At 39.8% G+C, this 23223-nt stretch overlaps 1 protein-coding gene across 4 annotated transcripts in view; it reads right to left on the reverse strand.

Annotated features, from left to right (window-relative positions):
• Positions 1-7197: 7197 nt before the first annotated feature.
• Positions 7198-23223, reverse strand: part of LOC101849444 (PI-PLC X domain-containing protein 3) — a 20049-nt gene continuing 4023 nt past the window's right edge. The window contains exons 1-6 of one of the 4 annotated variants that reach the window (XM_005093750.3): positions 23038-23134; positions 18858-19008; positions 17670-17926; positions 11830-12039; positions 10028-10193; positions 7198-7726 (exon numbers count right to left, since the gene is read on the reverse strand). In XM_005093750.3, coding sequence (XP_005093807.1) covers positions 7512-7726; positions 10028-10193; positions 11830-12039; positions 17670-17926; positions 18858-18966 — 957 coding nt within the window. In that variant the 5' untranslated portion in view covers positions 18967-19008; positions 23038-23134 and the 3' untranslated portion in view covers positions 7198-7511. Of the gene's footprint in view, positions 7727-10027; positions 10194-11829; positions 12040-17669; positions 17927-18857; positions 19009-23033; positions 23135-23223 lie in introns of those variants that run through there. The other 3 variants (XM_035968588.1, XM_035968590.1, XM_035968589.1) reach the window with 3 other exon arrangements.

The raw sequence follows: 23223 nt of genomic DNA on the forward strand, positions 1-23223 counted from the left end.
TCTCTCTCTCTCTCTCTCTCTCTCTCTATTTTGTCTAATTTTCTCACCATGTGAGTCTCTGACTTGTTATTTGATAAATTGTCATGTTTATGCAATTGTCTGATGTTCCTGTGCAATATCAGCAACAAATAAATACAGTAATGGCAAACACAGCATCAGATTTGACTACAGGTGTTCGTACATATACAGTTGTCCATTCTTTTTGTGTTTATAAGAAATAGTAGGCCCAGACCCTCTACAAAATTAAATTTAAATACTATTTTTGTTAATCTTCATAATCCATCATGAAAAAGAATCACCCACGATTCATTTTGATATACTGCTAGGTCAGTTTTCTCTCGTCAACGAGTGGCAGACTGTCCAGGCAGTGGTCCCAACAACAATGTGGCCGAGTGGACAGTCTATGACCCTGTACTCTCATTTATAAACGTTAATAACTGCGTCCTATCATAAAAATAATTGTTTAACTCGCAGGTGACCCCTTTTCTTAGTATCTGTTCCAGTATAGCCTCAATTATAATAATATTATTACTTTCTTATCAGTCAAAGAGGACTGACGTCTGTCAGATTAAATGGGCCCTTTAAGAGACAGATGCCAATTGACTACTCAAAAATATCCCAAACTTTTTGGAACCCAGGGATTGAAAATTACAGATCATATGTGACATGGCATGCAAGAATCAGGCGCTTATGAAGTTATTGATATCACCTTAAAACTTGTTCATTTGCCTTGCTTTTGTTGAAAAAAAATAATTGTCTTTCTTGAAAACAAGTCGAGATATTTGCGATTGAAGTAGGTGGGTATCACCGGTAAATTTAGAGAGAAAATGGCAGCCAAAGTTTGGGGACTTGCTTGATAGTTCTTGGAAAACTAAAAAATGTACATTTTTCTGCCTTTAATCAACGTTTTTCAGTAAAATACACAGAGATATGTGTTTTTAAATGGACATAAAGGGTGATAGCCAAAAAACAAATATTCAAAGAAAAATTGCCAAACCTGCCTACGGAAAAATGCCATCTTGTTATTTTGACGAGCGCCTGATTTCACCACAATGTCTTACATATTTTCAAAAACATCCAGTGTCAAAACTATTCTTATAAATACAATACAATATTTACAAAGATATAAATGTAAATAAGTAAAAATACATTACAAAATGTGGACAAAAATTTCAGAAGTCTACATTTCCTGATTTATCGAAGAAATCAAGCCACGGCGAGCAAGCAAGTGTTCTGTCTAGTAATTAATTCCTCCCAGTGCCTTGTGTTCTCTGTGTTCATCAAGATACTGAGGAATTTTACCAGCTCTTACTTGTTCACCCTAGCTATCATGACTCACAACAATGGCTCCCCCAGGACAGATCTAACACTAATGGCCCTGTTACACTTAACCATAAATTGTGTCAGATTCGTCATATATATCGGAAAACTGTCTGTATCATCGAGCTGTGTAGTCTGTCGTTCCAATCTATCGTCCTGTTTTCTTTCTATCAGGGAGATTTCTAGTCATTGACTTGACTGCAGATGTGCAATGCACCGGGTGACCTTGATACACAACTTCACCATTGACGATCAACTAAATAATAAAATTGCTAAAATATACATAATAATGCATCAAATCCCAGCAAGGAACTTTGCTTATTTTGAGACACAGTTTTTACCTGCGATAATTATTTTTAAAATTTGGAGCCCAAAGTTTAATCGTGCGCAGTGGCAAATTTTTCCGTGATTCTACGTCACGGCGCGTCTCCCCCAAATCTGACCGTGATCGCACAGATAATATCTAGCACCCTTGATGTCTCTACCCAGTCTCCAAGTCATCGTCCAAACTTTGTACAATTTTGTGGTTACACCTGACAATTTGTCTCATGATAGATGGATCGTCCAGTTTTTTGACAATTTATCGTTGCGTGTAAGTGTAACTAGGGCTTTAGACTTCCAGAACCAAACCATCCCTCCCTATCCTGCCTGAGCCAGCAACATTAATTTCTTCACCGGTCTCAAAACGACAAAAATACATTTTAACCATTCAGACTGCAACACTTTTCAGTCTCAGATTTAGAAAGTACAGTAAGGTCCGCTTAAACTAAAACTTAAACCTACCACGGTCAATCTGAAAACAGGATTGAACCGTTAAAAAAGGTAAAATTTCCAGTGGGTTTTTTTTTCTTCCTTTGAGCAACCTCTGTAAACTGAAAACACAGCTAAACCAAAGCAATTTGGCGGTTCTGTAGATTTTGATTTAAGCGGACTCCACTGTGAAGCACAGGAAATTTTGGCTTTCTAATTCCAAGCATGAACATATATATAATAAATATATTTAAATATATATACACATATCAATCACAGTCACATGAAAAAGAGTCTGTGCGTGCAGGTACACTAAAAGTTTTTTTTAAATACTCAACTTGGCCCCAAGGTGAAACGCAGAACTTGGTCCAACAACCACAGAATAGAGTGCACTGTTAGCTCAGTCTGTATCATGCTGTATTACACAGCAAACTGTTTAATTAGCTCAGTTGATATCATGCTGTATTACACAGCAAACTGTTTAATTAGCTCAGTTGATATCATGCTGTATCACACAGCAAACTGTTTAATTAGCTCAGTCAGTATCATGCTGTATCACACAGCAAACTGTTTAATTAGCTCAGTCAGTATCATGCTGTATCACACAGCAAACTGTTTAATTAGCTCAGTTGATATCATGCTGTATCACACAGCAAACTGTTTAATTAGCTCAGTCAGTATCATGCTGTATCACACAGCAAACTGTTTAATTAGCTCAGTTGATATCATACTGTATTACACAGCAAATGGCCCTGGTTCGAATCCCCAACTTGTCGTTATGAGCTTGGTTTGTTTAGGGGGAGCTTTTAAGGCTCTCCATCCACTTGGCTCAGTCCTATCACTGTCAGAGATGGTTGTTAGATTCAGAGTCCAGCCTTTTGAGTCAGGTTACAATGTTGAAAGGGGCGTACGACCTACATAAGGATGAGCAAGCACAGACCAGTCCAGACTCACAGAGCTCAGACATTCCACTTTTTTTTTTATAGTACAAGTTTTACGGCGCTCGCAGCTGCATAAGGTCATATGAGCGCGCGGAACAAGTTGGTTTTTTTCTCAAAAGCTCATTTCACGGCCTTATTCTGGTCAATATTACTAATTAAAAATTTTTTAACGCTAAAAATCGAGTGTAAATACATTTTAAATTTCAAACAACTTTCTAAATAACACTTTAAAATTTCAAATAATCTATTTCATAACTTCCCAATGGCCTTCATAAAATCTAGATTCTGTTGGGAACAACGACAGAGAAAATATCTTGTAATTTTTTGCAATTAAAGTATTTCTTTCAGGTCTCTACGAAGTCTAGACATTCTGTTAACATGTGTCTAATGGTAAAATCTGTGTCGGGCCGCATCCAACACAGAACAGCTTCTCATCTCCCAGAAGGAGGTATTTGTGTGTTAGGGCCGTGTGTCCGATGCGTAATCGAGTAAAAATGACTTCGTCTTTTCTGGAGAGGCCCGAAAGATTTCGCGTTTTGGGTTTAATATTGTGGAGTTTGTTATTTGTTTGTTTTTTTCCAGTGGCTCTCCCACAGGCTGGAGGTGTACTTTTTTACTTTATTTTTAAAGTCAGTCTGTGGGAGAGTGTTCGTCGTTGATCCCAGCAGAAGGGATAAGGATTTCTACGCCAGGTCGTCTACCTGCTCATTTCCTCGGATGCTCACATGGCTAGGTATCCATGCGAACATGATACTTTTCCCTGTTTCAGTCAAGGAGTGTATCGGTACATATGTACATGTCTCCCAGAACCCACCACACTCACCCTGAGTGACTTCACCAGGAAAGTTCCCCCCACACGTCCATCGTGACAACAGGACTAATTGTGTCACCACGCGGTGGAATCAGGAGCTCGTCAAGTTTTGGCCATGTGGAGTTATTGGTATCATCTGAAAGCTGATTTATCTCCCTTGCTTCTAATGAAATAACTATCCAAGGAAATGAGGTCGCCTGGTTTCAGTGGTGAAATTAGTGAGAAAATGGCCGCCAAAGTTTGGTAACTCCAGTAGCTAAAGAGTCTTTGAAAACTGAAAAATAACGCATTTTGTTTTTCAGTAAAATTCACATGGAAATGCTTTTTTATGTGGACTATAAAAATCGTTAAACTGGCAGAAAAATGCCTGGTTCTCTGATTTGGTTATTTTGACGAGCGCCTGATTTCATCACGATGCCTCACATATACAGGCCCTACATATCAATCACAATCACATAAAAAAGAGTCTGTGCGTGCGGGTACACTAAAAGTTGTTTTTTTAATACACTCAACTTGGCTCCCAGGTGAAAAGCAGAACTTGGTCCATCAACCACAGAATAGGGTGCACTGTCAGCTCAGTCGGTATCATGCTGTAGTACACAGCAAATGACCATGGTTCAAATCCTCAACTGGCCATTATAAGTTAAGTTTGTTGTGGGAGCTTTTAAGGCTCTCCATCCATCCGGCTCTGTCCTATCAGATTCAGAGATGGACGTTAGATTCAGAGTCCAGCCTTTTGTGTAATGTTCCAGTGTTGAAAGGGGTGTTAGACCTACACAATGGCGCCAATATGACCTTATGCAGTTGCAAGCGCCGTAAAACCTTACTAGAACAAAAAAAACCTACACAATCACCAAAAAAATAAATGCTGAGCAAGCACAGACTGGTACAGGCTCACAGAGCAATCAGACACTCCACAAACACACATCGGTACAATGTACAGGCAGACCTGCCTACTTGAGACTTTAAAAATCGGTAATAAAACTGCCAAAAATTAGTAATTTGACTTAAAAATTAGTAATAGCTAGTATTATTTTCCTTATATAAAGTAGGGGCCTACGTGAAATCAATTAGACCTAAGCGTTGCCGAATGACAAAATTACGTTCCTCGCCGGGAAAACGGAAGGAATCCTGAATTCAAAAGTGTGATAACAAGGTGGAGTTTTAAAAAAAACTGCTGTTGTATTCCAAATATAGAATCAAGACGTATTGTGGAAACTACGCGCCCGATACCACAAGTCGTATAAAGAACAAACGATACTAAACAGTAGGCCTAATCAGTCTATTGGAAACCAGCGTTTAACGAATAGGCCTACTCATGATCGTCTTAACTCCCAGCAGTTCATGCAGTACTATATCGTATAAATATACGATGGCTTGTGATGTGGTATTTCGCCCATAAAATACATTTACTTTTCTAAAGAAAGATTTGTAAGGTATTCTTATCAAATAAAAATGACTAAATAGACAAAAAAATATAGAATAGGTATTAAAATTGATGGTTTTATTTTAAATTCTCGCTCTGAAATTTCCAGTTTCAAGGGAAATAACCGAGAATTTGTAGAATGCACAAGAACGGCCCTCATTTCTTTATTCTCAACAGAATGAGGTGTCTTTGACACATTATAGGCAGAATGAGGTGTCTTTGACACATTATAGGCAGAATGAGGTGTCTTTGACACATTACAGGCAGAATGAGGTGTCTTTGACACATTACAGGCAGAATGAGGTGTCTTTGACACATTACATGCAGAATTCAATGTGCTTTGTCATAAAGTAATGTAAACTCTAAATTGTAAAAAAAAATTTCATCTTCATAATTGTTGGGGTAGTCCGATTTCTGTTACTGCATCTATTTTTATTTTTAGTAACACAAAAAATATGCCACACCTTAAGAAAGCTGGAGTGGATAAACATGAGGCTTGAGGGTATGGAGGACCCCTGAAACATAAATGAAAAAGCCAAAACAGGCAAAACTGCTGGGAGTTAAAGAATTATTTCGGTGCAATCTAGTCGTAGAATTAATTATTCATAAAATTGACTCGATTTTCTGACTTTTCACAGTACATTTGTATTTTCGGAATGGGGTAAAATATTTGGCATTTTTTTCGTAATATTGCGAATAATTTGTAAACATAGGCAGGTCTGTGTACTGTGTACAGGTCTCCCAGAGGCCAGCACACTCATCCCATGCCGTGACTACACCAAGAAAGTTCCACACACATCCATTATGTGACGAAAGGACTAATTCATTGGTCAGTTGGTCAGCTACTATGTACTAAGCCCAAAAAGTTTGACAGTTTTAAAAATTGCAGTTTTTTTATCTGTGGTTTTAGTTGCAAGTGATTGTGCATGTAATCTGTGATTTTATTTGTATGTAATCTGTGGTTTTAGTTGCGTGTGATCTGAGGTTTTAGTTGCAAGTGATATGTGGTTTTAGTTGCGTATGATCTGTGATACGCTCAAGAAATATATTGGGGAAATTCAAATTCTAAATGTTAATAAAAGCAAAAAAAGATACATTACATGGGTACCTACAATTGCTTTAAAATGGAAGTTTTTTCCTCTTCTGAAATATTTTGTTTTCAGGGCTTGGTACATTTTCACAGCTTTCCAATGAATTGCAACAATGAATAATCAAATTCAAGTCTTCTGCATGCTGCATGCGGTGGTGAAGATCTTAACCACTACACCACAGACGCCGGTACTTTAGGACTGTCCACAGTACGCCTACAGTGACGTCATCAGGACTGTCGGTGACACAACCAATATATATAGCTTGTTCATCTTCATCTGACCGTGTAAAAAAATTCAAGCTCATTGAGGAAGTTATCGATGTCCACGAAACTTTGCATGGCACTTCTGCAGGCTAGCGACCATAAACAAAAGTTGTTGTTTTTTAATTTTTGACCCAGTAATAAAAAAGTTTTTCTCTTTGGGTCCTATATTAAAAACAGCTCTTTGGATGCATACACAAGATAACTAAAATAAATGACTTTCAGTAACCTTGCCTAAAAATTGCTCATTTTGAGACAGCGACAGCACCCTGCTCCAACATTTCAGTGTAAGCTTGAAGATTTCATCTCCCGGTTGTCTAAATGCCTCCACGTGCTCCACGTGAGTCTCGAAAAAGACTCACCCCGTCTCTTGAATCGTGTTTCTTTGGCAAACGTTAGAGTGTGGTGTTGAGGAAAATATGTCAACTTTTTTGGTTTAAGGTGTATGCTGTAAATCCCCTATCATTTTGTTGACCCGCTTTAGGCTTACATCAAAGAAAAGTGTTGGAACCTAAGTTTGCAGTGACTTTTATGAATGGGCTTTTAGATTCTGTTGGTCGCTAAACTTTTAGACCCGAATGCAAAGACACAGAAAGATTAAACACGGAAATTTGTTTTTATTCCGTTTTTAACCGCGGTCAGACGAAAGTGAACAAGCTATAGCACATTTTGTATGGCACAATAGGATAAGACACACCTTATGTGACACATATGATATGACACACCTTATGAGGCACAATATATGATATGACACATCTTATGTGGCACAATGCGATATGACACATCCAATACAACACACATCCTATGACAGTCTGCCACACACCAGCACACACACATGACACAATCAGCAGCGTCCTTTCACTGTCACTGTCCCGGTAATGATGAAGTAAGAATTCCTCTCGGTCCGTGCCCTCATTTTGCCTCAGCTCGCGTCAGGTTCAAACTCAGCACCCTCTGCACAAAGTCCCCGCCCTGGGCGAAGTCCACCATGACAATGTTGAGGCTGTACGGGTGTGTGGCCGCGCGCTGGCTGATCCAGGAATAGATGCGGGGCCGGAAGCGACACACCATGGACTCCAGACTGCTGGACACGTTGAGGAAGTGGCTGGGGGTGGGGCTCAGGATACCTGGGGGGAGGGAGAGAAAGTGATTTCAGATGAGACTGATGGTCAATATCATTCCCCCTTCCTTCCTCCCAAGTAGAACTTAAATAAGTTTTGGTTTGGACTTCACGGATTTTATTTCTAAAATAAGCTGAGCCAGGGTCTGGTTAAAAATTTAGTTGAGTTTAAGGAAAGAGAATTTCATAGACAGAATGATGGTTACAGGGCAGCCTTTCTCTTTCATTGTTGGGACCAGAAAAAATGTTGTTATCGACAGTTGTCGTAATAGAGAGGCAACCAAAAATATATCGGAAAAAAATCGGGACCTGTCGCTAAACAGAGGACGTCGTTATATCGAAGGTCAATATAGAGAGGCTGCACTGTATTTTGTATCACAAAGGAATAAGAGTTTGTGCAAAGAGAAGCTATCTGACACGATAATGGTTATAGTTCAGGTGTCTTTAAAAAAAGGGGGATGCAGTAAAGGATAATAACTCAGCTATATCTAGATTCTATCTCTACACTGATTTTTTTAAAATATCAACAAATAAAATTCAACCATGGGGACGTCAATGTTGTAAACATGAATGACATCAATGAGTTCAAGAAATATCAAATTTCAAAAATTTCGACCAAAATTGGGTAAAACACAAAATTATACCTCTGAAAATATATGCATTCAGCTACAGGGGCATGACCAGCTCGTTATGGTTTTAGGAAAAGGATGGTAAAACCACAACAGTTACCCCAGATAGTAAACCTACACATGCCAAGAAAGTTTGGGGGAAGTTTGGGCAGGGGAATGTGTTGTGTTGCACAGGACTGGTTCCAGTGGGATGGGTCACAACCCACACATCAAGAGTGGACCTGATATCTGTTCCCGTGATTTTATGCACCCCGCATAATTTAGCAAAATTTGATCATTTTTTGCATAATTTCTGATTATTTTCCTTTGTCATTCTTTGTTAAAATTAACAGAATCGCATAATTTCACATTTTTGGGCTCAGTTCGCATAATTTCAGAATTTTTCTTGAATAAAACGACGGGGACAGTGATATGGTTGCAAGAAAGGTTTGGGGAATGCCTTATAAGCCACAATTAACCAATAAATGGTTACCACATTCCTCCCAAATTGAGCCCCCTTCGATTATTACATTTGGGAGTTCTTGACAGACAGGTGTAGGGAAACAACCCACAAACAATCAAATAGTTGAAACTCAATGTTGAACAGGACGTCCAAAGAATCGACCAAGAAACATGCCACAAGAGTTATTCAGAATTTCCGGTGGCGTTTTAGAGTTTGTATGGAAAGAAATGGTCTACACCTGGAGATTTAAATAATGGCTACCTCCCGTGAGTTTATTTTGTAAAACTTTGTATTGATTTGTTCTTCAATGCACATATAGTGACAATTTCAAATAGAAAAATATGGTTGGTTTTTAAGAAGTTGCAAAATTTTGCATTTCAGCCAATTTTGGTTGAAATTTTTAAAATTTTATATTTTTCTAACAAATGGATTAATTTTTTTTACACTGACATATGGTTGAATTCTATTTCTGCTAAATTTGATTTAAAATGGTTCAAAGATGGCCGAGTTATTGCCGTTTAAGGGGGTCCTCTTGTCTTTAAGATATCCAGTACCAGTGGTGCCCTCAGACACAATACACTTATATAACTATGCCTTTGTTTGTACACTACAGGCTCCAAAAATGGCATTAATTACATATATCATTTAGGACACACAAGGGTATTTTACTTGGAAACTTTTCAATAATTTTATTCTCAAAAACACATTATTCAGGCAATTTGCTATTTTATCATTCCTGTAATTTTTTTAATTTTTTTTATTCACGACCCGAAACCTTTTAAACTTTGGATGAACTGTACTTTAGATGTCATTTCCCAGAACTTTTCAGAGAGACTGATGGGTATTTGAAATAATATTATTAAAGGTGACTTTCCCTCAAACTGACTGAAAAGAAAATGTTGCACGTGTACCAAATGTGTTGGGGTTTTTTCCTTTGATGATGTACAGTTTGGAATTTGAAGCCTTCCTAGATTTAAAAAGAAACCACTAGGTATTACAGTATAACACGGATATGTTGAACACAGAAAACTCGAAATCACGCATCCGTCTTACGGTGCCTGCAGGCCCGTTCTTTTTTTCTTCTTTATCTTTGTAAGATATCCCTCCAACTACGGATCCCTCCAACTACCAAGGCCGGTCCCAACATAATCGAGCTATCTGTGTTATACTACATATATATAGCAAAATTTTTACCAGCACACCAACAAAACAGGCAATGAGCTGACCATCCACTGACCTTGACAGACAACAAAGTGGTCGGGCTGTGGCTGGTCAAACCGCTGGGACAGGAACTGTAGGCACTGCTCCTCGTGGGGCGTGTTGGCCCAGGGGGCGATGATGGAGGACGCCGGCCACACCTCCGTGAAGCTAGAAGCCAGGTCGTGCTGGTAGAACACAAGGACCTGGTGGGGGGGGGGAGACAAAAATGTGACTGTAATTTTTTACGCCCTCAAAACAAAAGTGACTAATCTTTTATGCCTTCAACAAAAAAAGTGACTAATCTTTTATGCCTTCAACAAAAAAAGTGACTAATCTTTTATGCCTTCAACAAAAAAAAGCGACTGTAATGTTTTACGCCCTCAACAAAAATGTGACTGCAATCTTGTACGCCCTCAAATAAAATATAATCTTTTACGCTCTCCACAAAAATATGACTGCAATCTTGTATGCCCTCATCAAGACAATTTAGATAATTTAAGATGAAGGTTCCTTTGACCCCATCTGTCAGCACCAACTAGGCTGTGTGGGATGCAATATTCCAGGAGATAGATAAAGATACTCAATTTAAAAGATTTCATTAATGAGGAATCAAATGAATGTCGTCTGCGAGCAACAGCAAAGAAAAAAACCCCATTATATGACACCAGAACAGGGAGGAAGGGGGCACAGAAGCCAAAAATGCCCACATCTCAAAATCCATAATTTTGACACAAATCGGAACTTTCAGCTGCCTTAAATTTAAAGAAAGGAAAGTCAATGTCACTTTGATCACAATGGGTTGTCGTAGGCAAACTGAAAAGGGAAAACACAAAACAACAGAGGTATACAGGAGACACATAGAGGAGACACAGAGGAGACACATAGAGGAGACACAGAGGAGACACACAGAGGAGACACACAGAGGAGACACACACAGAGACACACAGAGGAGACACACAGAGGAGACACACAGAGGAGACACACACAGAGACACACAGAGGAGACACACAGAGGAGACACACACAGGAGACACACACAGGAGACACACACAGGAGACACACACAGGAGACACACACAGAGGAGACACACACAGAGGAGACACACACAGGAGACACACAGAGGAGACACACAGAGGAGACACACACAGGAGACACACACAGGAGACACACACAGGAGACACACAGAGGGTAACCGCAAGGTTCTGGGAGACTAGAAAAATTCTGAGGGTAGACAAAAGTCCGAGAGTAAGGTGACATATGGAATAACATCAAGAGGCTAGCTCAGGATAGAGAAAAGTGGAAGGTGTTTGTCCGTGGCCTATACCCTGGTGCAGGGTGAGAAAGGCAATGATGATGGTGACATACACATTCTTGGAGGCCGTGAGTCGTGTCTTGCAGCTCGGCAAATTCTTCCATCTCTTCCAGCCAGAGTTTTATGACTCAGATAATCAAACCATTACTTTATAGGCTCAGACTACTCAGATTACTTGTGTTCTTTGAATCCTCTGATAAGTGACTCATTTCCTTGTATTATGATATACCATATGACACATTCGAGTTTTGAAAAATTTAACAAAATTTAATTATTTCTGACTAGAGTCAGAAAAGAAAAACTGGCTTGGTCACGATGATGTTGAGAACCATGGTATGGTAGGAAAAGAGATAACCCAAACAAAACAGGAAAGAAGGAGAAGACCACACCACAGCACCCGCCAACCACCCACAGGCCACCAGAGTTGACCCCCCAAAAGATCAAAACCAAACCAAGCTTGGGCCCCAACAGTTAACCCAAAACAAACAAAACTTGAACACCAAGCTAAGCTTGGCTCCCAGCTCCCACCTGCTTGTCGAGGTCCCACATGTGCCTCAGCGTGACCTGGCGCGGGTCCCCACACGGCATCAGCTTCTCCCCGAAGTGCGAGGTGAGCAGCGAGAGCAGCATGGCGTGGTGCTCCTCCTCCATGCCGTAGAAGTGGTTCAGGTCCAGCAGAACCACTTCCTTCCTGTGCTCCGACAGGTACGAGCTCACCGACTCCAGCATCTCGCTCAGCTGAGGTTTGGGGAGAGAAGAGAAACAATAATTATTGTGAGGTGTAGTTTGGGAGGAAAGAGAAACATTAATTATTGTGAGGTGTAGTTTGGGAGACAAGAGAAACAATTATTGTGAGGTGTAGTTTGGGAGGAAAGAGAAAAATCAATTATTGTGAGGTGTGCTTACAAAATCAGACATTTTTTTTTTTTTAATTTGTAAAGTGTTTTAACGCGCTCGCAACTGCATAACGTCATATGAGCGCGCGGGATGGGTTCAGGAAACATAACCCTGTAATAACTAATCCAAAGGTGTTTTTTAATGGTTGCTTCCCCTTGAAGAGGTTTCTTTTTTTTAGATTTTAAATACGCGTATTACTTGAGCTCGCTGGGAGTGACGTCACCCATGTAAACTAACGACGGCTGTCACGCTGGGGGGGGGGGGGGGGGAACAAACCATACCAGAGCACCTGCCAACCACCCACTTAGAAACCGTGTAGGTTGGGGCAAAATGTAGGCTCCTGCCAACCACCCACTTAGAAACCGTGTAGGTTGGGGCAAAATGTAGGCCCCTGCAAACCACCCACTTAGAAACCGTGTAAGTAAGTTGGGGCAAAATGTAGGCCCCTATACATGTTACAACGTTCTTTCCTTTGTCTGAGGATTTATCTCCTCCGCCACTGTTGTTGGAGAGTTTTCTTTCCCTCAACATCACGTTTCACCTCAACCCCCTCAGCACTCTTTGTTTTCTCAATCCCTTTTTGTCTAAAAAAAGATGTACATGTGGGGCTTGTTTTTCGTGATATTGGGTAATCATATTTTTAAAATGTGTGTGAGTGTGTGAGTGTGTGTGTGTGTGTGTGTGTGTGTGTGTGTGTGTGTGTGTGTGTATATGTACCCTTGCGTGTATTTATGTACGTGGGAGGAGGGGGGCGGGTATGAAATGTCGTTCAAAGCACCCATCAATCATTCAAAGCACCCATCAATCATTCAAAGCACCCATCAATCATTCAAAGCACCCATCAATCAGTCTTGAATGTGGAATTGAGCGCAAGGAGACTGTCAAACTGACTTCAAAACTCAGCCCGTATTAAAAGAAGCTATTAAAACATATATTCTCACAAAAGCATACCAACAGTGCACTGATAAGTCCAGTCTGACTGTGGTATGACAGACAATATTTGAACTAGCTTTGCTCTAAAAAAATTTTTTCATGAATCCCGATCTTGGCCTGTGGAAAGGCCAGAACATAACTGTAAAAACCATGTTTGGGTTTCAGCATTCACGGATTTTAAAAAGCATGCAAGACAAAATTTATTTAAAGAAAACTTTATAGATCGGCTAACGGCAGAGCAAACAGTGACAGTGGAAGACAGCATGTACTTAGAGCCGAAGCTGAAAGGACTGTGACCATGAGAGTGTGGGATGTAGTGATGCCGAAAATACTACATATTAATTTTTTTCCAAAATGCTTAGTAACAGAACCAGTTTTAATCAGTAACAAACTATTATGATGTACAGGCATCCAACATAGGGGCACTATGCCGCACAGGGCTCTAATCATAAAATTTAGTTTCCAGATCTTATCCTCAAGTACCGCGTCAAGCAGATCAACTTCCAAATGCATCTTAAAAATGTGGTTTTTTTCCTCCAGAAGGTCCACATTGAAATTTAGAGCCTTCCAAGGATTGAAAATGGCATTTTTTCAATTTCCTCTACTCAAATTTGTCATGGCACCATTGACAGTAGGCTAAGCAAATGAGTCACAACGTGGTGGAATCAGGCGCTCGTCAATTTTTCGGCATGTGGAATTGTTGGTAACATCTTAAGAGCTTTTTCATTTGTCTTGTTTTGAATGAAAAAATAATCCATTGAATAGAAATTGAGACATTTGCGAATGAAGGAGGTGGGGGTCACCTGGTCTCAGAGCTAAAATTAGTGAGAAAACGGCCACCAAAAAATGAGTTATTTACTTAGCTTGCGAGTCCATGGAAACTGAAAATTTACATTTTTTGCACCTTTAATCACCGTATTTTTTAGTAAAATCCACACAGAAATGTGTTTTTAAATAGACATAAAAGGTGTTGAGCCAAAAAAAGAATATTAGTTTAAAAAATTGCCCATCGGCCAAAAAAATACAGATTTATTTGATTTCATTAGCCTATTTTGACGAGCGCCTGATTTCACTATGATGCCTCACAAATGTAAGAACATCAATTCTGATGATACAATCACCAAGCCAGTATTCTAATTTTCCTCCATTTACACGTCCCATTGTCGAATGTTAAAACCGCTGAGCACCACTTCCACTTTTTTAATATTTTAGCATCAGTTTCTTGCACCCCTGCCTTATCCTGCTGCCGTAGAATCCTCCTACCAGTACTGACAAATTCTCTGGAACTAGACAGACCGTGAAAATATATTGCCAACCGCATAGAGGGACAATGGTCAAGTGTGTGAAATGCGCAATCTGGCAGTTTCAAATACAGGATGTCTTAAAAAAGAGGACCCGCTTAAAGGGTAATTACTCGGTCATCTCTACACTAATTTGAACAAAAATCAGAATGTATACATTCAACCACGAGAACACTAAGTTTGTAAATATGAAGAAAATCAATCAATGTGCTCCAGAAATATCAAGATTTTAAAATTTCAACCAAAATTGGGTAAAACGCAAAATTCTATTTCGTACAAGCGTGTAGCTACGGGGGAGTGATTGGCCCGGTATGGTTTCCGTCACCACAGACAAATATCTAAACATGCTTAGAAAGTTTTGTGGAAGTTTGGGGAGAATGTGTTATGTTGCACAGGCCTGGTTCCAGTTGGATGGGTCACAACCCACACATCAAGAGTGGACCTGACAATAATATGGTTGCAAGAAAGGTTGGGGGAACGCCTTGTAAGCCACAATTAACAAATAAATGGTTGCTACATTCCTCCCAACTTGAGCCCCTTCGATTATTACCTTTGGGTTTTTTTGACAGACAGGGTCTAGGGGAACAACCGGAAAACAATCCAACATTTGAAACTCACTGTTGAACAGGACGTCCAAAGAATCCACCCAGAAACATGCCACCACAGTTATTCAAAATTTTGAGTGGCGTATTGGGAGATTGTATAGAAAGAAATTATCTACACCCGGAGATTTAGATAGCGAACACCTTCCTTGATTTTATTTAGCAATATCAATTTTGTAGGAATTTGTTCTTTAAATGCATTAATAGTGACTATTTGAAACAGAACAATATGGTTGACTTTTAAGAAGTAGCAAAGTTTTTTGCATTTAAGTCAATTTTGGTAGAAATGTTTTTAATTTGATATTTTCCTACCAAATACATTGATTTTTTCCCTACAGATAAATGTACCGTCCCCATAGTTGAATTTTATTTCTGCGAAGTTTGATCAAAATTAGTTCAAAGATAACCAAGTTATTGCCATTTAAGTTGGTCCTCTTCTTTTTAGACACCCAGATGTACAACTTACTGCCGAGAGTCACTGTAAAATCCGAGAGGTTAAGGAGGCAAGTACTGATCCTTTGCTACGGAATGCTGATGAGCCAACGCTGTCTCTCTCTCTCTCTCTTTCTTTTTTTTTTTACACTCATGGAGCTGATATGATGATGCGGCAAATACAGAACTTTCAGAAAATATGGATTTTGACAAAAACAGGGAAGTTTGGAAGCACTGCAGAACACGCTTTTTTTTTTCTTTTACTCTCGGTGCTAAACGAAGATCAGGTAGTTTTTAAACCTTTATCGGTATGGCAGTAGAACAGGTCCAAAATCAGTAACTACTGGAAAAATCTGTCAATTTAGGCAGCCCAGCAGTCGTCATGACAGCCCAGATATACTGCATGGAATAGCCATATATATATATGTATATAAGTCAGAAAAAAACAGTTTTAGTTTTTGTAAAGAATCTTACAGCACTTGCAACTCAGTTAGGTTTGATAAGTGCCAAAGATTAGAGATATTGCGAAAAGGAGAGATAAGTGTTTTGATTTCACTAACAAAATTCACAAATATCAGGGACAGAGCTCAAAATTTTATGAATCAAGAAAGAAAAACCCAGTTACCCAAATGTTTTCCCACAAGAATCAATGGTCCCTCATCTCTCCTATCTGACCCTACTGGTATAAAATATTACCAATAGGATAAACATCTAACATCCTTTTGCATCTTCTTTTTCAATAGTAGTTTTTTTTTATGACTCAATTGACACAACGTAGATCATTCAGGAGGTGGGCTTCTGACGCTGCCTGTCAGGACCAATCCAGGCTGAGAGGGACACAACATCCCAGCAGAAAGACCAAGACACAGTAGTCTCCGACTAAGATCTCTGTGCTCGGGAGCAAGGAAACTGCGGGATCTTAGCCGACAAACTCAGGGAAGAATCTACGGTGACCCATGTTAAGGCTCACAATCGGTAAAATGGTCTCCCTCCACTCTAAAATGAACTGACGTGACCCCTGGGTCTGTTTAAGACATACAGCAAGCAAAGAGTGGTCAACCTTAATGACCAATCATTATGGAATGAGGCATGCCATTTATACTTATTATCTTATCGTGAGTCTCAGTCTCAAGATCTATGCTTATTGAGTTGCCCCTCCCCTTTACCTGTCCAAAATGTATAGCTTTCCATCTCTGACCGAGTTCCCCCGACTTTGTCATGCACTATTACATTGTGGGGACCACACCAATTAAAATTTAGTCTGTCTCACAAATTCAGGAGTAGAGACAAGGCTGCAACGGTCAGGGAAGAGTTCACAGTTTGATATGATCCCACCTGGAGCGAGCTTGAGGCTCTGCCAACCCAACGATGTGATTTAAGTTTAGTTGGAGAGCTCAGATGCGAGTGCGATGTTAGGAGAAAAAACAAAGGCGGCGGTCAGTTCACAGCTTGGTGTGATCCCGTCAGGGGCAAACATTGTACCATTTCATCGAGTTTTACAACGCTTATGTGATCACATTCACGGTAATGGCTGATCTTTGACGCTACGGGCCATTCATTGATCTCAACTTTTCTTGGTTGATCGGCTGTGCCCGCCCGGGTTTTTGTTCCGTGAATTATGATCTGAAATGAGGGATCTTAGCCGAATGTAGACCTTCAGAGCGAATCAGAGCAGGATCTTAGGGGTGACTTTTGAAGGGTAAAATTTCAGGTTTTTTAAAACAGCGGGATCTTAAGTGAACCGGGATCTTAAGTGAACCGGGATCGTTAGCAGTGGGAACTTAGGGAGGTCTCCTCCATGTGACAGCGAAGCACTTCACCGCTACACCACAGACACCAGTCACCTAACATCTAAACTGGGGGGGGGGGATTTTGTTTGTTTGTTTGATCGTTTGTTTGTTTGGGGTTGTTTTTGTTGTTTTTTGTTGTTGTTTTTTTTGTTTTGGGGGGGGGGTTGCTTTTTTTTTGTAAGTGTTTTACGGCACTCACAACTGCGTAAGGTCATATGAGCCCGCGGGACACATTAAAAAAATTTCAGTTGGTAGAAAATTTTGAATTTTGCTTGGGTGGTGGCCGAAGCCACTATCAGTTTTAGACCACCAAGGGATCTTTAACGAGCGCAACTTGCACACTCATCTAAACTGTGGTACAATACCTTCATATATAACCCCGAAAAACAACATCATAAGACAAAAAGACTGACCTTTGGCCCGTACAACGTGTGCACAAAATAAAAGTCCTCTGATCCAGGTTTTGTGGAGATGCGGAGGTCAAAGTAGCGGATGCCAGACTCCAGCTGCTGCCGGAAGTCCAGCTTCTGACATACCGACCAGGCCCGGCAGACGGCCCTCACGGCCTCACCAAGCACCGGCACACGCACGCTGTTCGCGACGTTTGTCGGGGCGTCCGGAGCACACTCGGCCTTTGGGTCGATGCCAAACGTGGCAGAGTTGTGGGAACCTGTGCACAGGGTAACAATACGTCGTCACAGCCAGAACAAAACTGCCTAAGCTATTTTTTATCTATTTGGAAAAAATTAAAGAAAAAGTGCTTACCTTATTCAACCTTATAACTTAATAAGCAAAGAAGAAAATGTCACAATTATTAAATTTTTAGCAAATGAAACAAAACACTGTTATAATAAAAAGATAAACACCAAAAATTTGACTTTCATAATTCTGCTATAATGACTGTGATATTACCAACCAATGAACTAGCCAGGCTTAAATCTGCAAAAGTAGAATTTCCACAATAAAAGACTAATAAATGATTAAATGGCTATTACCGAACCTGTACAAAATTTGATTTCAACAATCTGTCATAGGTGAAAACTTAAGTGCTTGGGAAACAGGACTATAATAATAATAATAATAATAATAATAATAATAATAACTGCATTTTTATAGCGCATATTCACTCTCAACAGAATGCTCGATGCACTTTACAGCTATTATTACCCCAGCAGACCCTAGAACACCCAGAAACTTTCTCAGCTTCCCAGAAAACATACAGTGCAAGCAGCCGATGAAGTGCTCAAACACTCAAAACCTGACAAAAACATTCGTTGTCTATAGCTGGGTATCCATTCGAACCTGGGTGAAAATGCATGCTAAGAAGTAGATGAAACAGTTATCAGATCCAATGGAACAAACAACATGGTGGTGGATTTCTGCTTTAGAAGTAACATTCCCGGGGGGGGGGGACATTTTCTTTAATATGGGAAAAGTGGAAATTCGGGAAAGAAAGTCCTAAAACATGCAGCCTGTCTTACTTTTTCCCTGCACTAAATGACCTCCCATTGTGTTAATGATCTTTTTAATCAGGCTAATCAAACTCCCACTCCACACTCAATCCACCCACATCTGCCCTTGACCCTTCACCTCCCTCTCACCTGGTATTGCCAGCTTCATGAGGGGCCAGGTGTGTAGCTTCTCCGGCAGCTCGGCCATCCAGTCAGACGGAGGCAGGCCAGAACTGACCGTATCTTGGGACGTGGCCATCGCCGCAGCAGACAGCAGCAAAACACTCGGTTTTTCTAGAACCTGGCAAGAATACACAGACCTAAGTTTGGGGTTTGGTTTACTACATGCATGTGTCGTGGACACAATTAATACATTAAGGCCAATCAGTTGTTTTTTACACAAACTTAGATACATCATATAGTCACACACAACAATAACAAAGGTTGAAAAAGAGTGGGTGATAGTGATAGAGACTGGAAATGTTTTACACCCCTGTCAATACAAATTAGATAATTAATTCTCAACAGTTCTTGGTTTTTTAAGTCTTTCCTCACACATTGTTTGAGGGTAAGATATTCAGTGAGATGTTGAATAAAATTCCTTTCCTGTTCAAATGAAGAATAAAACATCTAGCTTTACTTTGGAGAAAAATTATAGCCAAATTTGTAAATGACTCTCCTCTCTATTACGAATGACAAAAATTAAATTCCACCCAAGCATGGAAAAAAATTCTGGAGCTGTCCTGATATATATCCTGAATCCCTAGAACAAAGAAAATATATCTCTTTACAAAATTTGCTTTCAAAAACTCCTTTTTTTAATGACTACACAAAATGATCTGCAGCTTAGAGCAACTGTGTTGGGAAATAAAAATGATTCCAACGAACTGGTTTCTAGTGCAGTTCAGCATGGACAAGTTCTTCATTTTTCCTATAAAGTTGTGATTATCAGGTTTTCCTTCATTTTCCATCTATTTGCTCAAATTAAAAGATAATTAATCTTAATTCAACTCTTCCAGCAACTTTAAAATTATGCTATTATGGTAGTTCAAGAAATGAATTTTCCGCATGTCTTCATTTGGTTGAGATCAGTTTACGGGCAGAGTTATTATGTATCAGTATTTTTCAATTTTCTAGGATTTTTTCAAGTTTCAGCTCAACTCCATTTTGTTATTATTTTTAAAAATCACAAACACACTTGACACTTGATCTATATTTGGGTTGATTTCAACCATTTAAACACTCTAAGAAAAAAGAGAGACCCTACTTTCAATTTTAAGCCTAGTTTGTAGTCATAGTCATATCAGAAGGACTTCTGAAATGAGTGACCACCCTAACAAACACAATAAAGTAGAGACCTAACCTTACCCTACCCATCCGCCCTAACCCTCTATTCTACATTCTATCTATTTCACTCCCGCACACAGACGCACTGCTTTGAGTTTGAGGGTCAAACTGCAATACATAGCCACTAAAATTGTCATAAATCAATTAATTTCAAGAAAATTTCAAACCTAACTGCTTTTTTATTTTTACTTTTATCAGCGCTTATACCCTTTTGGGTGTTGCGGAAAGAAAGCGACGTCTCTCTGCCGCCAGCCGGAGAGCTTGGGTCGGGGGATGCCATGGGTGGTCAATGTTTCCCTGACTCCATCTATCCAGGTCTTTCTCAGTCGCCCTCTTGCCTTGTTGCCATCGAATTTTTTTATGTAGGCACGTTGTGCTGGGTCGTGTGTTGGTAATCGCATGAGATGTCCGAACCATTTGAATCTTTGAAGTTGGATGTGATGCATGACATCATTTGTCCCTACCATTTCTCTGATTACTGTGTTTCTAATTTTGTCTCGCCTGGTCTTGTTTACTGCTTTTCTTAGGCATCGCATTTCAAAAGTTGTAATTCTTTGCTCTAAGGTGTTGTTCGTGGTCCATGTTTGGCCTTGGTAAGTGAGTGTTGGGATGAATATAATGGTTTTGATCATTTTGAGTTTTGTTGTCATGGTTAGTCAAAACCTAACTGCAAAACTTCAATTGGTCCAAAGTGCGGAAATTACTACGTAGTTAGGCTTCAAGACTTAGTGTGATAAAGTTCCATTAGTAACCATTGAACATTTTTTTAACTATCAATTTGCGACGGAAGTGAAGTCGATAATCAGATAAATTATGCTCTTCAGCGCATCAATATGTAGTAGAAAAGAGACAATAGTAGTTAAATGTGAAACAGGAGGGAAAGCAAAAGAATACCATGGCAACATTTCTCATACAACTTTATCTTTTTATTCTTTAACCATCCACCTTGGGGGAAACCCCTGAAAACGACAAAAATAGATTTCGGAAATACATCATCTAAGGAAGGACTTCCTCAACGAGCGACCACCCCATTAAACACAATAAAGAAGAGGCCTAACCCTAACCCTAACTTAAGCCTAAACCCTACCCCTAGATCTCTAGCCCTCAATTTTCTGCTCTGTCTCATAGTGGTCGCTCGTTACGGAAGTCCTCCCTCATCTAATATCTAGAATCTAATCTAGATCTAGATAGATATTTGGGCCAATCACAGAGGCGTGCTAGGTGCTCGCTGTAGCCTACTGTAGCTTCATGTGAAATTAACGGGAGGAGAGCAGGAGCTACCCTTGAGGACCATTTATTTTCTATGTTTGTTGCTCAAGATCAAATCGAAGTACACATATAAGTTAGACATAGTAAAATCTCTTGATACACAATTTTATTTTGGCATAGCTACAACGGTTGCTATGGAAACGGCCGCCATCTTGAAAATAAACAATGAATTTCAAAGCCCTAAGGCTTTCTTATTTACAGACCAAATTTGACCATATACCTGAACCAAACCCTATCAGAGTAACAGCAAGTTTTTTTCAATAAGTGCAAAAGAAAAAAAATTATGAGAATTTTCCTATTTAAAGTATATATTTTAGGTTGCGTAATGACGGTAATCGCTTGCCATATATGGAAAAGTATTACTTTTTCGCAAATATCTTTCAGTCACATTGATGGCAGCCTTGCCAACTAGATATATCTATGTTTCCTGAAAGTTTCATGTCAAAAGGAAGAAAACTTTATCTAAGGAAGGAGTAGGGAAAAAACTCCACAAAAATTACATTTTGCGAAAACCGACAATAATTGTGAAAATTCACTCTATTAATCCATCCTCATGTTTTTAAAGGCAAATTACCTGGAGAACAAAGTCTTTCTCAATTGTATCCCTGCTATTTTTAGGGGAAAAAATGGTTAACCCTGGAAGCGCGCAGGCCCTATATAAAGGGCGTGAGCCGGGCTACCCGGGAAGCGCGCACGCCCTATATATAGGGCTGACCTACTTAGACCGGGAAGCGCGCAGGCCCTATTTAAAGGGCATAGACGCTGACCCTTTTCAATGGAAAATTCCAGTGTTCCTTATATGGAAAATGACGTAGATCAATTACAGGCCAAAGTTATAAATAGTGACCAATGACTTTGCAAGTTATCTTGACCTCGTAGAGCGTCTCTTGGCCGAGATATCGATCGATAAAGTGACGCGGTCCCGCTGAGCGACTACACGCTATGTGTTATCACTTGTTTCGCCGTGCTGATGTACTAATTGTTGAGTCTATCGCGTTCTCGGCATTGTTTGTATTTGTTTGATGGCTGATCATTTTTGAATGGCTCATTCTATCAGCTTAAAGAAAATATATGCTTTTATATGCTTTTTATCATCTGTTGAGCCGTAAATGGTCATTTTTCAGTGTAGCAGGTATACATTTCGGGTATCTCAGCTGTTTCCCCCCTGCCAAACCCCCATGTTTACAACTGATCGGCCGTGGCGGCGGGGCATTTTTGGCGGGTTACTTCCGGTGAAACGCTGAGCGCTTCTAGGGTTAATCTTCAAAAATCAGCCAACATAAAATGTGCTTAGCCTGACCCAAAATCTGCAAAATCAAGGGTTGCTCCTCCCCTTAACTATTAACTTGTGTGAGTGTGCTAGCAAGGTCCACATCCATGATTGACTTTGAGGACTACTAGATCTAGATCTAGATCTGCTACTAGATATAGATCTAGATAAGGTAATTTGACTAGATTCTACATCATTACAGCATGGAATTGCGTGCATAGCAAAGTAGGCTACGATACCTTGCACGCAATTGCGTGAGTAATAGCAAAAAGATAAAGTGTTGTTGGTGCACGCAATTATTGCGCGCGTTGGATAAACACTCCCGAGTAGAATCCAACTGTAAACTCCTGTAAAAGATAATGGCTCTTTACAGTACAAGTATAGTACTGTGTTGAAGGCATTATCATCATCTGTGTACAATTTCTTCTACTATTTCTTACCTACCTACAAGATTGTAGAACAACGGATAGCAGTCTGACTCACTCGGTCTCAGCAGACGAAACGGCCTGGCTTGGGGGCTGTATTTTTATTTTTTTTTAACTTGCAGTGATGCCCCCTGGTTACACAAAAAGTGTTTTTAACATTCTTACAAAACAAAAATTGGTCCAAAAATCTTTCTGTTGTTCCCCT

The sequence above is a fragment of the Aplysia californica genome, unplaced genomic scaffold (genome assembly GCF_000002075.1).
Source record: "Aplysia californica isolate F4 #8 unplaced genomic scaffold, AplCal3.0 scaffold00069, whole genome shotgun sequence".
Classification (NCBI taxonomy): Eukaryota; Metazoa; Mollusca; class Gastropoda; order Aplysiida; family Aplysiidae; genus Aplysia; species Aplysia californica.